Raw genomic sequence first — 15811 nt, 5'->3', positions numbered from 1 at the left:
AGAGATGACTATTGCATTCTATAAAATTTTAATATTGGTGCTGCTCTCCTGAGTCTTAAGTAAAAAAGATAAACAAAATTCGCTATAGCACGCCATCCCATCCTCATGACATAATATTGAATGCCATCATCAACGAGCTGTTTGAGTTAAATAATAAATTTTTCGTGTGGAACTTTAGCAGACGATCAACGGGCATTATCCAGCTTATGAATAATTTACATGATGCTAAAATGCTTCTCTTCTAATGTTTAAGTATAAGAGAACTTTATGCATGCTTATATATTCATTAAAGAATAAGATAAAATCAACTTACTAATTTTATGCAACTTACTAATTAAGAACTAATATGTAACACAAGTAGTCTTTTAGTTTAAATATTTTATTTCGGAATAAAAGTTTAAATTTTCAAATTTTATAAAGATTTCAAAAAAGGCTGTATTTAAAAAAATCGCTTGCTCGTTCTAAAAATTATTCTTAGAAAATCATTCATTTAAATTTTTGTTGAATCGCTACTTTGATATATTATGATGCAAATCCTTTCTGTAGCGAAACATATGCGTCCTAGTAAAACCAAAATATCGGGCCATCAAGTTTAATAAAAGATAAACTAGTGGGAGAATATGATTCAATGTGGCATCTACAAATTTGCAAATCTTTCTACAAATTTGCATGATATTATAGTGCACGATGTCCAATATTTTTAAAAATGAGCTTCATATTTCTTCTAATATATCAATACTGTTATCATTATTTACTAAAATAAGACGCATTGGTCACAATAAATTATTATTTTATGCGGCGGTGTGTATCAGTTATTGTAAGAAAAATTATAAATAAAAATATACAGATAAAAAGTGCTAACGTATAGCAATACTTTTTAACAAGTACCTTTGACACTGTATTTTACTAAAAATATTTTTATACATTCAAAAATTCGTTGAAATTACCCTCAAGCTGGACGTTAAAATAAAACTAGTTTTTAGTGTTAATATGATTGTGTGTCTGATTCTTCTTTATAGAAAATTAGAAATTTTAAAATTGCCTCTCCTTTGAAAAGTTATTAGTTTTAAATATTTTCAATGTTGTATTACTAGAGTTAAAATGACATTGATAAAAGTTCCATTGTTTCTTCCGTTGGATAATTATATGTCAATTTTGCAAAAACCACTCTTATATCTTAGGAGCTTTATCTCTGAAACTTAAAAAAGAATTATTTGTTTTGAAAATGTGCCTTCAATATAAGAATTTTTTTTTAGCTTTTAGTAATTTTATAACATTAATTTGAACTAAGCCAAAAAATATTCTATAACGAATATTTCACAACTTATTTCTCTTATAGTTTAAAATCAACTTTCGAATTTACTAGAGTAGAGTATGTTGTGAGTTATTTTAAACTTTTTGCATAAACAAAATCTGTATAACTACCTGCATCATTTTTCTTATTTTAAAAATTTAATCCCATGACTTTTTCTTACCAATTAAAAAGAAATCGATTTATTTTTGGGATTAAAATGAATGGAAATAAGTTCTTTCTGCTAAATAAGAATTACAAAAAGCGTGTTCATTATTTATGTTCCGTGAAAAATAAGTAAGTAGTATATTAAAAATAGGAAATTCATTTAGCAGTCTAAAAAAATCATGCTGGAATTCCTTACCTGCTCCAATTGTAAGTAGAAATAGAGAACAAATTTTTTTACAGAACTTATTTTATTAACTTTTTTATTACAATTATAACACAAACGTTGAATCTGTACCCAATAGACACACATGGCGTGGACAGAAAACATTTCATCACAGTCATTAAATACCACAGAAGTAGGGGAATATAAATGCTTTTTTCTTAAGCTCAAGTCTACCGCCTACATCTGAACGAACAGTTTTTATCACATTTAATTCATTTGCAGAAGCTTCAAGCTATAAAGCTTGGGAAATTGCTCCCAATCAACATGAATGAATAAAATATACCACAGTAATGCATGAATCTCAGAAAATAGCAATAAAAGTGAATGTTATCACAAAAATGACTCGCTGTGAAGGACGGAACACTTTAGAATGATAGGAATGTAGAAGTAACGTAATACATACTTTCCTGTTGAAGAGTTAAGTGAAAGAATGAAAATTTTTTGAATTTGATCAGATTTCAGATTTAAATTCTAATATACATTAGAAATTAGATTTAAAATGCGTAAATATACCAGAAAACGCAGTTTATAAAGTATATTTTCCCTTTAATTATAGACTTAGTTGAAGACTGAAAATAAATTTCTCCGTTTTAAGTAAGATAGCCGTGTCCCCAGTTTTTTTTTATTTTTAGTTTTCTCCTTTATTGGGTTCCTCATACTTGTTGCATAGTTTTACAACACAATTAAAGAAATCGAGAATATATTCATATTTTCATGGATGCTCAGGTCTGTTTACCAAAATCTGCATTATTTCGAAATAAATATTTGTAGAGATACTGTTTTTCTTTTCTTATGAGGACAGCTACTGATTTGCGCATACAGCGGACTATATTAATATGCTCTCATACTCAAAATTACGAGTTCTTTAAAAATTTTACTTAACATGTTATTCTTCCAAAGTCTTCACTTACTACTCCTTAGATTGTTTCGAAATTCTGACTTTTAGAAATCACAATTTCTACATTTTTACAGGAACATTTTTGCATTTCGCCATTAATTTGTTTATTTATGAATTTGGTATAAAATAATTGTAAAGCTGTTAATTTCAATTAAATAAACTTGTTTAACTGATTAATGAGAATTTTCAATATTTGCTTTATAAAAACATTTAATGATTATAAAATTAAGTAAATAGCTATCTATTGTTATGCTGACTAAACCTTCGGGTTTCAGAACAATTGCGAAATCATCATTGCAAAAGCAGACAATTACAAAAAAATTAAAAACGAACTAAACAAAGCATATTCCAAGAAGTTTCACTCCATGCCTGAAACTAAGTATTACTCCTTTGAGACATTGTTAACTATCATTATTTTAAAAATATCTTAGCGAAAATCATTCACATGCAGAATTATTTCAATAGTATTTATAATTTTTTGCATATTTTTATTGAGAAATATTATCTTTAAATTGAAAAATATAAAGTATTTTAATATTTGCGTTATTTCCATTTTTAAACGAAAACTGCCATCAAATGGGGGTAACTTTGGTCTTCGTAGGCAACTTTGACCCAACAAACGAAAAGGAATGAACATGCTCCTTGGGGCAAAAGATCAATGTGTTCAATGAGACAGCCCGTGCAACAAATAAGTGGTAATCACTTTCTAGATGTAGCACATACATTCTTTTTTTATGTTTCGTAGGCCAAAGCTACACCTATTGATGGTATATAAGATAAATGATAAATTTACTATTTATTATTTCGTTATTAATACTCAATAATCTCTACTCATAATTTCGTTGATATTTGCATGATTTTCTTGAATATATCATTGATTTTAACTTTTTGAAACGACAATAAAGTCTTAATTCTGAAAATGGAAAACTTAAAAAGTTTATTTTTTTTTGTTTCAGTGCTAAATTTTTAATGCTGATCACGAATAAGTTTAATACTTGATGTTTGGAAAGCGTTCTTAGTACTTTGGCACTTCATTGTTAGGAAGATTGTCAATTATTCATAATAAATAAAAAAAAATTTAAAATAAGGAATTAAGTTAAAACTGATCTGCAATGCATATTTAAACGAATTTTTACGTGTAATAAAAACAGCTTCTAATACTGTAACTCTGACTTTTTTTTGTGAGAAAGCTGTTGAAACAGCTTGAATTAGATGCGAAAGAAATTAAAAGTTTCGGTATTGTATACGCATATGGGTCCTTCAATTAGCAATAGCATTGATCACGATGCTTGATATATTTTTTACAGATTTGATATGAGAAAATTTCAGTGTTGCTACAGAGATCAGAAATGCTGTTTCCATGGGTTAAAATAGATTATATTTTAACTTGTCATGCCTAATAAACTTACTTGTTTGTTTTTAAGTAAATTATTCTGTTTCTATTACTAAATGATATATAATTAGTATAGATAAAAATAAAATGAAAAACGATAACTACCAGTATTTTACATTTAAGTTAAATTTAGTTTCTTTTTAATATTCGAATCAATCGTCGCTATACGTTTTTGAATGCATCATTTTATAAAATATTTAAAAGCTATTCTTTCATATTCCGTGTAATCTATGGCAGTGATTTCTTTAATGGCTTATACAATCCGAAGACCCGCTTCAGGAAAAAACTACAAATTTTTCTATTTCAAATACACCCACATTCATCTACTATCATTTTTGGTAAATCAGTTTTTATAATGTTCATATCTGCGTCAAAATATATTAAAGACATTGATGATAATTTTGTTGGAGCACAACACGGCTGTATGGAAGCATAAGGATTGCGATTACGGTATTCCTCTATTATGTGAGAATGAAAATTATGATGCGAGGAATAAGTCCTTCTGCCAATACAATTTCCCATGCAAAAATTTGCGTAATATCCCTTAGGAGCAATAATCCAATCACCCCACCCCAAATCTTTAAAGCTGACGTATAAGTTTTTCTTGCAACAGTTACTCGGAGTTTCACCACAAGTCCTTGAATGTCTTCTAGAACGTTTCTGTTCAGTAGCCTCTGTCGCTACAGCTAAAAACGGTCTTAAACTTATGAGTTGTTGATCATGTCCCCCATGTCTTATTCTTCTAGTAGTTGCAGTAGCTGTCGCATAATTTGAAAAATTAGAGGATTCTTCCTCATTAAAAAGCACCATTTCTAACTTGGAATTGCAACCCGTGCAGTCTACGAGTAATGTTAATTTTTCACGACTTTCATTTCCTGAAAGCCATTGTTGAACAACCTCTCCGACATCAAGCCTACGCCATCCAGCATGTGCGGTGCCTTGATGATAGGATGTTACATGGGATAGTTGTTCTGTACTATTTCCCACTCGAAAAGCATATAAGGTGACATGCTTGTTTCTCAACTGAGCTCGAGCTTCAACTGGCAAAGTAGGTGAATATCGAAGCTGTATCCACAAAGTAGCAGCAGTGACACGCAACTTGCTATTTAAATATTCATGTGGATAAAAATCAAGCAAAAAGTGCCCATTCAAACTTTGACCTAAAACAAAATAAAATGAAGCTTTATAAATATTATATCCAATTTCAAAAGAAATTTAAATTGCGTATAAAATTTGCCATGAAGGAAAATAGAATAAAATATAGGGAAATGCAAGGCAAAGTAGCCACTCTAAAAGTTTTTTTTTTAAAAAACAGTATTTCCTAAATTTGATTAAAGCATATACGACAACATACATAAAATTATAGCCGTATAACAATTTGGTAAACCGTGACAGGTAAGGGAAGAAAAGGGGTTAAGAGGGAGGATCTCTAATGACTGCCATCTTGACAAATAACTTACAGTTTTTAATGCATTTTTTTTAACGCTAAATCAAATGAAATTAATCCCAAGTGGGTGGTCAGAGTTAAGAGACATTAAGATTTTATGTAAAAAAAGTAGTGATTTGTGCATATACTTAATTACACTTGACATTTCGGCATAAACTAGTGAGGTATTGTTTCTCATTAAACTTTTCCTACCTAAATCAAATAAAATTACAATTAAATCGGTAGAACTAATACATAGTTTCAAAGGTACAAGAGTCTTATGTGTGAAAGGGTACATGTCAAGAGTTATAATAAATAACAAAATCACAATTAAGTCGGAAAAGCTAATACGTAGTTTTGAAGGTATAAGAGTTTTAAGCATAAGAATACAAAATATTATTTAACTCTACTGAACTTCTAATTCTATCTCTTAGTTCGATTAAATTTTGATTTTAGCTTAAAAAAGTACAAGAGAAACAATGCATCATCTGTCAGTGTAGCAATGTCAGAGACTAATAAATAGGTAGGATTCGAAAATTGTAGTTCGTATAAATGAAATCTTTATAATTAACTAAACTGTTGATTCGACAAATTTATTTTCGATTTCATTATATCTAGCGTAAAACAATACATAAAGTCGAATAGATCGCTTGTCTATATAGCAGTGGTAGATGCTAGTACTACTTTTTATGAATAAAACCTTAATAAATAATTAACTATTAGTCTTATCGGGCTAGAATTCCATCGAATTCTAATTAGAATAAAATATATGCATAAGAAACAATATTTCATAAATCTTGATAAACTGAGAAAAAATTGTGGTCCAAACTACCTGAATGTAGTAAAGTTTACAGTGTTTCTGGCTCTAGGAACATCAAAAAGCTTGGTAAATTTTACTGAAGTGCTTTTGTAATAATTTGGTAAAATTAGTAAAATATGGTTTTATATTATGAGATAAAATTGGCTAAAATTTAGTAATTATATCATGATACCTTCGAACATAGCGTAAAAACCATTTATTCGGTGGAATTTACATCCTAGTTACATCTTAGTTTTATATTTTTTATTAAATGTGTGGCAATAAGACCTATAATTTTGTAAACCAGAATTTCCGATAAGTCGTTACATATGAGAGAAAAAATTACCAAATGAATGGTTTAAATACCCTATAGTTTGTTTTATTAACCAGAACTATGTTTTTTTTTCTTTACCAGAAATGCCATTATTATGCAGTAAGGTAATTTTACCAGATTTTTTTCCCTCTGTGTAACAATTAAAGCAACTCGCCACTTTCTCCTCTTCCCAGTTACAGGTCCTAGACGTTCACCATCGCTTTTCTTTTTCTACGAAGCATAAGGAAAATATTGACACTACTAACGTTTCGATGTTGATTTGAATGTTTTATTATGAATGATATCGATATAATTATAATAATGTAATTAAAATAATAAAACTAATTATAGCAAGCAACATTAATTAAACAAATAATAACGACAATTATAAAATTAATGAAAATGTAATTATTCATAATTATAGTAAACATTTTAATACTTTTATTTTGTATTTTTGTCTTTCCCCCAAAAAATTTATTAAAACTCATTATTAGATATTAAAAAAAAATTTTTAAGAGACATTTTAAAAAATATGTGGATATATCCCGATAAAAAAAAGGTTTACTATTATGTCAGAAAAAGGTTTAGGTCGGTGTTAAACCGGCAAATTAAGTGACACAAAGTAACTTCAAGGTGGATTCTTTGTGCCGTCCCCCCCCCAAAAAAAACGCTTTTTTTTAAAAGTAAAAAAATTCCTGACCATTTAGAATGAAGTTTTACCATAAAAAAGTGTCACCAGATCAGCAAGGTACCATATGAAAAAAATGCTACGTCTAACAGAAACTTAGATATTTGAATCTGGAATGAACATTTCAAATTCCGCTACCTATAATCTGAATAACCTTTATAATCTTTGTAATCTTTTGAAGAGCTATTTACCACTGCAAAATTCGAAATTAATGCTATATGTTTCCACCACGAATATCAGAACTATAATTTAAGGTTGTTAATAACTAACTTTTAAATCTAGTCAAACTTTAAATTATCATTATTTATAAGGAGTAAGTCACAAAGTTAGGTCTCAAATTTAACAAATACACGTTACAAATTAAGCATGTAAATATTATTATTTTTACCCACGAGCTCAACAGAGTGAGGGACGCACAATTACAGGTTTGCGACATTTCTGCCCTGGTGACTGGTGAAATTGTGTTATTTGAAGCAGACCTTCTGCCATTAAATATGAGAAGAGAGAATTGTCTAGTGAAATATTTTAGTAAACTACTTAGTTATGGGGCCCAGTACAGAACAGCTGACTACCTCCTACATTGGACCAATAACCAGAGACTAAGAAGAGATAGCCCGTGCAATTTCCCTAAATACAGTCTACCAGGATGTCGAACAACATTCTCAAGACTTGCGTTGACCCCTCACGTGGGTTTCTAAGAATACACTTTAGTCCGGATTTGGCATTAAGCACAAATAAAACTTCAGACGCTCCTGAATTGCTACAACTGGCTCTCGAAATAATTAACAACATCCCAGAGGAGGGCCTCTGTGTTTATACAGATTGTAGCAGGGACGACCGGAGTCGTACTGGAAGTGGAGTCTACATCAAGAGACCTGATGGCGATATCAACATTAAAATGAGAAACCCGGATTCTTGTTCTGTTTTTCGATCGGAGCTTCTTGCTATTGAGGCAGAACTGCACGCAATTCAAGAGGATTCGCTGCTAGACCCTATCTAGATCCTAACGGATAGTAGAAGCTTTATCCAATATTTGAGTACATGGCCCAGAGTGGGCGATAGGGCTGGAACGGCAATCCTACAACTTCTCAGTAAACTTTCTTTGAAGCGGGATATTTATTTGCAGTTGATTCCGTCCCACATTGGTCTATACGGGAATGAGATCGCTGACTCGCTGGCAAAACTTGGCACAAATGAACCTCTGCCGGAAAGTTTGGCACTCACATCCTCGGAAATTCACTCCATTAGAAAGAAAGGTGTCCAGCTAGTCTGGAAGACTTCCCCAGTACATATCTGGTACTCTGGGGATAAGCCGGGTCGTGCTTTGACCTTCAGAGGTAATAGAGGTGATCAGACCGCGCACACTAGATACTTCAGTGGTCACATAAAGTGCATGAGGTATGAACAGAAGCGAAAAGTCTATCCCACTTGCAACAAATGTTTCACCAGTGCAGCCAGCCCGGCCCACCTCCTTAGCTGTGTGGATTTTGAAAAGGAGGATTTTCTGCGCGACCCGGTCTTGTTTTTTGATTTCCTAAGGGTGAATGGACTCATGAACCTGGTCTAACTCCGCTAGACCAGTGGGGATGAGAAACAACAGCAACTACATTATATTTACCCAACTTACAAACTTTTGATGTTCATTGATTTTACATAAATCACAAAATTCTTGCTTTACTATAAAATTATCAAGGGAATCAAGCGCAACTCAACAATGTAAATAGAAATAAACTTTGATCACATTTAAGTTACCCTAAAATCTTACCTAACTAACGCAGCTCCATTAATTTTCATATGCATGATTTTTTTGTTTTATAAGTACTGATTATAATACTTTTCATTGAATTGTCTTAATTTTCTTATGTATGGGATAATTTAATTACAAAATAATAATAATTTTCTTAATTACTTCGGGAAATACAAAATTAGAACATATTTTATTGATTAAGATATGAGTAATTGAATTCATTTTATTTAAGTGATTAAGATATGAGTAATTGAATTCATTTTAACACTCCTATCAAAACATTATGCTCATTTTTAAAGCAGAATAAATTGTCTGCCATTCTCTTTCTTCATAGTTTTTCGATGTCGCCACTTCATTATCTGGCAATAATTAACTAATTATTGCCAAATAATTATTTAAAAATTAAAAATTAATGAAAAATTTATTTGAAAATAATTGTTTAATTTCTTTAAATAAAATTCGTGTTTTTTTGAAGAAAAATTAAAACATGAATGTTGTTTTACGTATTGTACACAAATGCTCAAAACTAATTTTGGACATAACATAATTTCATGACAGCTTTTTTTTTGATATATATAAATCACACTATTTATTTTGATATGATTTATTTTAAAGGTATAATAATCAACACTTTACTTTAATAATTTAGTTTTTGATCGCAACTAATTATTTATAAAAATATTATTTGAGCAAGGCAAATGCACTTCATTTACATCATTTCTTCTCTAATAATCTGCAACTAATTACTTCACTTAATTACTTAAATCGATTCGTTGCAACTCAAATAATATTATCAATTAGCATTGTTCGACACTATTAAAGATAATAAAAATTACGAGGTAAATATACAAACTAAATGTAAAATGTTGAACAAGATCATATCTTTAAATAAAGACAAAATGAAAAAAGTTAGATTTCGTTATATAAATTATTTTTAGTCAAAATAATGTTACTAAAAATAATTTATATAAATTACTACCATAAGCTAAACAATGTAAATAATTATAAAAATACATATTCGTATTTAGAATAGCTTCGAGTTTAAATCATAACCCGATTTCGATTTTTTTTATTTCAACTATAGAATGTTTGAAACAAATCTATTTGTTTTATTAATGATATTTTATTAACGATTAACCAAATGATCTAAATGTTTCATAATCTATAGGGATATTCTATGCAATTGAATTAATGACACGAACACCTCACTGTTTTTAATTTTGATGAATTTAAGCATATCGTTTTCCCGACATGTCTAAGTTCTGCGAAATTTCTGACTATAAAACTAAAAACTACAGTAAAATCTCGATAAGTTTTATCTAAGTCTGAAACTTTCAGAATGAAAGCTAGATTTTAAATAACAAAATTGTTTCAAATCTAAACTTCAATGTAGATGGTTTCATAATACTTTTTTGTAATTGCCTCATAAATCAAAGCAATTTGTAAACTTTACGGCAGAAAAGTATTATAAAAATCTTGTAAAATGTACTATTATCATAAATAAAAATGATTTTTAATTTTTAAATATTTTAAATTTTTTAATATTTCACACAGTCAAAACGATAAATAAAAACAGTCTAAAGCTTCAATTTAAAAAAAAGTTAGAAAGTAAAAATTTGTTAATAGGTTTGCTATTTTACAATTTAGTGATTTGTCTCTGAATGGATAACACAGTTTTGTTAATCTAACAATTTTTGCAGAGGAATTTTTAATTATCATTAACTGAAATATTCCATTGGTCAATAATAGCCTCATGTTCTCACTCACTCCCTCTCCGTTATACAAATTTTTACATTAATTTCATTTACGTAATTTCAAATAACAAAATCCAAAATTTAAAGGGATTTGGTCGAATAATTCTTAAGAAATAAAAATCCAAAAGTAATACTTCTTTGAGATGGTGATTTTGCAGAAATTGAAATTAACATAAAGGGGCACAAACTTTATATCGCTTTCCCTTCAAGCTATTTTGGACACACTGAGAAAAAAAAAGCATGGTCAAAGCAACTACCATAATATGGCCAAATTTAACGTGTTTTCGGTCCATGGGAAAGCCAAAAAACAATTTTACCTAAGCGCTTTGGTAATGACTTTTTGTAAAATTAACAATGCAATGAGGTTCTATTACCATGATGTTTGGTAAACAAAGGTGGTATAATTAGGTAACTTTAAGTAAAAATTGTTAATTTTAAGTTTGAGATTTAGCAAAATTTTTAATTTTTATAACCTCAATTTCATTTAGCAAGCACTTGTTAACTTTGTTTCTCGTCGGTTATTCATTTATTTTTTTACCTATGTAAGATGAAAGTTAACATCTATCAACATTTAAAATTATAAAAAATATGCATTTGTAAATGTACAAATACTTGAACAAAGTTGAACTAAATCAGTAGCGGAACAATTACTAGATAAATACTACATCAGGGTAAATAAAATACTACTTTATAACAGTTAATACATCCTAAAATAGAAGCATAGAGGAAGCGAGTAGCAAATTTCATCGTAATCCTGGATGCCTCTATTTATATTTATTTATTGCTACGATCAGAGCTTAACTAAAGCAGGGTCATACGGGGCAGTTTCCCAGGACCCCCACATCATAGGGGGCCCCCAAATCGCATAGAAAGTTCATTTTACGTTTCCTTTTTTAATGAACTTTTTTTAAACAAAATATATGTACAGTGTAAAATCCGTCAGTTTTGTGTAATCTCTTTTATTATTCTATCGCATGAACACAAAAAATCTATATTTCGTAAATCCGTGGCTTTCTGAATTCAGCTAAATTTTCACAATAACGATGGACAATTTTGGCCTATCAAAAGCCTGTATTTCTACATATCGCAAAGTGTGATATGTTTACAAAAATACGGGCTTTTGATTGCCTTAATTAAGCCATCGTGATTGCGAAAATTTAGCTGAATTCCGCCCTGTCAGCAAGGATATGAATTTTTCGCAGCTAGATGACAATCAGAAAACTGTATTCGGCATGATGGACATAGAATTGTTAGAAAATCAAGTAAATGGTCAGAACGATATTTCGTCTGACCATTGGAGGGAGGGGGGAGACTTTATACCTATTTTAGGTTCTAGTAAATTTTCTCTTTATGTTATCTATAATGAGGTGAAAAATTTAAATACCTTCATAAAGTTCGGTTCTTTATTACTGAAGTAGTGAAGCAGAGGAGGGCCTCCAAAGAAGTTTTTGACCCGGGCCTCAATTAGGCAAAGTCGGGCCCTGGTTGCGATCACATATATATGCTTGTGTGATCATCATAAAGCTCGGTTAATATGCTCTTGTCAAGTCGATATATAGATAGAATAAGATAGAGAAAGACAGCACACAGATACAGACTGGGACATGGTGGCATTCGAACCATCTACTTCCACGTTATAATAGATGCATCTTCGTAATTTTTTCTTTTATTTGATCATTTTTTTAAAACTTGAGTAGGGCATATAAAGGGTGCTTTTTAATGGGCACTCAAGCCTGCATATGCAACAATAAATAAATTTTTAAAAAAACTTGTAATAGTAAATATTTTTTTAAATTATTTTGACAGCAGTTTTGTCTTTTCGCCAAATTCTATTAAAAAAGGAGATAGCGAGGTTCAAAGCGTAACCATGGTTTTTGTAACAGTAATTATACTGATTTTGGTATGGATACATATCCAAGGTTTTGTGATTAATGTGAATAATTGCTTGTCTCTTGCCAAATTTCAAAACAGATAACATAAAAATAAGAAAAACACCACTAAAATTTTAGACCTACTACCTCTACGCTTTTGAGCATTTGGCAGAAGACCAACATCCCGCGGCAATTGAGACCAGAGTTGACCGACGATTACAGTAATCGATTACAACTGTAATTGATTACAGATAATTACAGCTATGTAATCAATTACTTGTAATCACGATTAAAAGCAATCAAAATTTTTGATTACATCAGAGTAGAGCGAAAATGCAATCGATTACATTTTTCAATTACAGTAATCAATTACTTGTAATCATGGTTACAAAGTTTGATTACAGCTGTAATCATGGTTACAAAGTTTGATTACAGCTGTAATCATGATTACAATATTGACTACAGTAATCAATTACTTTTATTCCAAGTAATTCCGATAACAAGTAATCACAATGAAAACGATTACGGGTAATTATGATTACAAGTAATCGAAATATATGATTACATGCAATCATGATTACATGTAATTGTGATTACTTGTAATCAAACTATACGATTACAAGCTATTATGATTGTATATTATATGCAGATTCATTATGTAAGTATGTATGAGTTTACATATTTTTATGTACATAGAATGTACGCACGCATGAACGTACAATTTATGATTCCTATATATACAATGTATACACAAACGTTGTTTGTACGTACAATATTCATAATTATATTGTAACATACTTAATGCAATACTTATATGCTTAGCACATATAATTATGCATTTATGATACATGTACGCATGTATGTTAGTTTGTACGAAAAGGCAATGTTCTGTATCTTTGTATACATAGACAATATATGTATGAACGTATATGAAAATAATGTTTATACGTTTGCATGCTTTTATGTACTTAAGTACATACATTGTATAAATTTACGATAATAGCACGTATATACAATGTACGTATGCATATAAAACTGTACGTATTTACGCACAATATGTAAGAATGCTATTTAAAGGTACAATATATGCACATAGTTGAGTAAATAAAATGCATACATGTAAACATGTACATTTACATGTACACGCTAAGTATGTACTTATGTACAACGCATGTACTTGTATAACTGCATACTTTGTCAATACTTATGTGCATGTAATGTATGGATGTACAAAAAGATAGTTATATGCACAATGTACATACAGCGTATATATGTACATAATTACAAGTAATGTATAAATACATACGCACTTTTAAATATATGTGATTACAATATACACATACATTGTGCATACATTAAAAAAATTTAGATAAGTTAAGTTATTAAAGTTTGTTTTAAAATTTATTCTAAGGCATATAAAACTCGACCTAATGTTTTTAGAAAGCAAACGATAATTATTTTATTTTAAATTTCTAAATATTAATTCCACACATAAAATTTACCGTTTTTTTTTGCCATTTAAAACACTTCTATGAACCATGCATTATGTTATAAAAAAATAAATCTGTATTGTCAAAAATTTCATGAAAATACCTGAAAATAATTTTTTATTCAAATAATTTCAAAATGATATAGAACAATTAAAGCTGAAAACTAAATTTAAATATCGTTTGATTTTGTCATTTAACTTGCTTGAGTCATTATAAGTTGACTTACATGTATTTTATTTACTGCATGGTGCACATATTTAGACATAAATGTAATGTACATATGTATACGTGTAATGCGTGTATGCATGTGCAATGTACATACATTTATGCATTGTACATGCATATATAGTACATATGGATATGCATACATGAACATACGCGCATTGTACATGTGTGGATACATTCATTGGACATACACTCCTCAAAAGTGAAATTGCAACACCGAGAAATAATGCACGTAGCGTCATGCAAATTTCAGGAGCGATAGTAGTGAGATGGATATGCAAATGATTAAATTTACGCACGCATCTGATCACGTGGTACGCATATTCAGGCTATAAAGGCCAGCAACTTTCCCTTCTCATAAACGGCATCTGAGGCTCTGCGTAGCATTTGCGACTTTCGAAAAAGCGTAGAAAATGCTTCTGAGACGTCGGCGAGCTCAATACCATCAGTTAACGACCGGGGAACGTGACCGTATTATCGAACTCCATGAACTTGGTTTGTCGCTGCGCGCAATAGCAACTCATGTTGGGCACAACGTGAGTACTATCCAACGTTGTGTCACACGATGGATTCAGGAAGGTCTACGTGTACGCCGAAGAGGAAGTGGTGCGCACAGGTGCACGTCAGAGCGCACAGACCGGCGTATTCGCCAGTTGACTATTCGAGACCCTTTCTCCACGGCACGTGCCATCCGAAGCCGGTTGCCTTCAGGAGCAGGTGGNTTTTTGATGGAACGAACACGCATTTGTTTTACATGGAGAGGAAGACCACGAAAATCTCCCACGGTTAGCCTGATGACAAGAGGACTCTAACCCATGATCCGTCTACCACTGAGGATATTTCACGTCAGCACTATGATCGGTGCAAGCCGGATGCGGAATTCGTATAGATTGGGATTCGAACCCGGTATTAACAACAATCGGTTATTATTCATAAACATATTCGTAACATTTATCTAAAAAATTGTAAGTTTTTCGCCGAAACTTATGGTCGCATACGTTGCTCTGTAATCTTGGTGAAGTTTTCTTAAAATTCACTCATATTAAGAAATTACTTAATTCGCGATACACTTGGGAAAAAAATAATATTTTTGAAGAAAACCTAAAATTTTCAAATTGGCATGGGCTTAAGTCGAAATGCTAAAGAAATGAAGCGACAGATGAAAGAAGAAAAAAAAGCAACGGTGGGCCAGGTTATATAGTTTCCCATCAGTCAGTTACTTGCAATGCAAAAATTATCGTAAATGCATTTTTCTACTGCTCAAATTTTTTAAATTGTATTTGGAGTTACGACATTTTCCGTCGGCAATTTAAAAATTTTGTCGGTGTTACGCTGAAACAGAATTTCAAAAAACTGATTTTTAAAAGGAAAAAAAATTTGCAATATGTAGCTATTCATACAAAGATGCCAAATATATAAAAAATCTCAATTTCGAATTTTTTGTTGCTTACGCTGGTTTTTTTCAATTGCACGGCAGTAAAACAACCAAATGGAGTCTCAATCAGAGTTGGCCAAAAATGTAATC

The 15811-nt window shown here is 30.5% G+C and overlaps 1 protein-coding gene across 1 annotated transcript in view; it reads right to left on the bottom strand.

Moving 5' to 3' along the window:
- Positions 1-1688: 1688 nt before the first annotated feature.
- LOC107438454 (inhibin beta chain) overlaps positions 1689-15811 on the bottom strand; it is a 20278-nt gene continuing 6155 nt past the window's right edge. The window contains exon 2 of the mRNA XM_071185149.1: positions 1689-5133. Within this exon, the coding sequence (XP_071041250.1) occupies positions 4277-5133 (857 nt within the window). The 3' untranslated portion in view covers positions 1689-4276. The remainder of the gene's footprint in view (positions 5134-15811) is intronic.

This window comes from Parasteatoda tepidariorum, chromosome 9 (assembly GCF_043381705.1).
Source record: "Parasteatoda tepidariorum isolate YZ-2023 chromosome 9, CAS_Ptep_4.0, whole genome shotgun sequence".
In the NCBI taxonomy this organism is placed as follows: Eukaryota; Metazoa; Arthropoda; class Arachnida; order Araneae; family Theridiidae; genus Parasteatoda; species Parasteatoda tepidariorum.
This window is presented reverse-complemented; position numbering and strand designations above follow the sequence as displayed.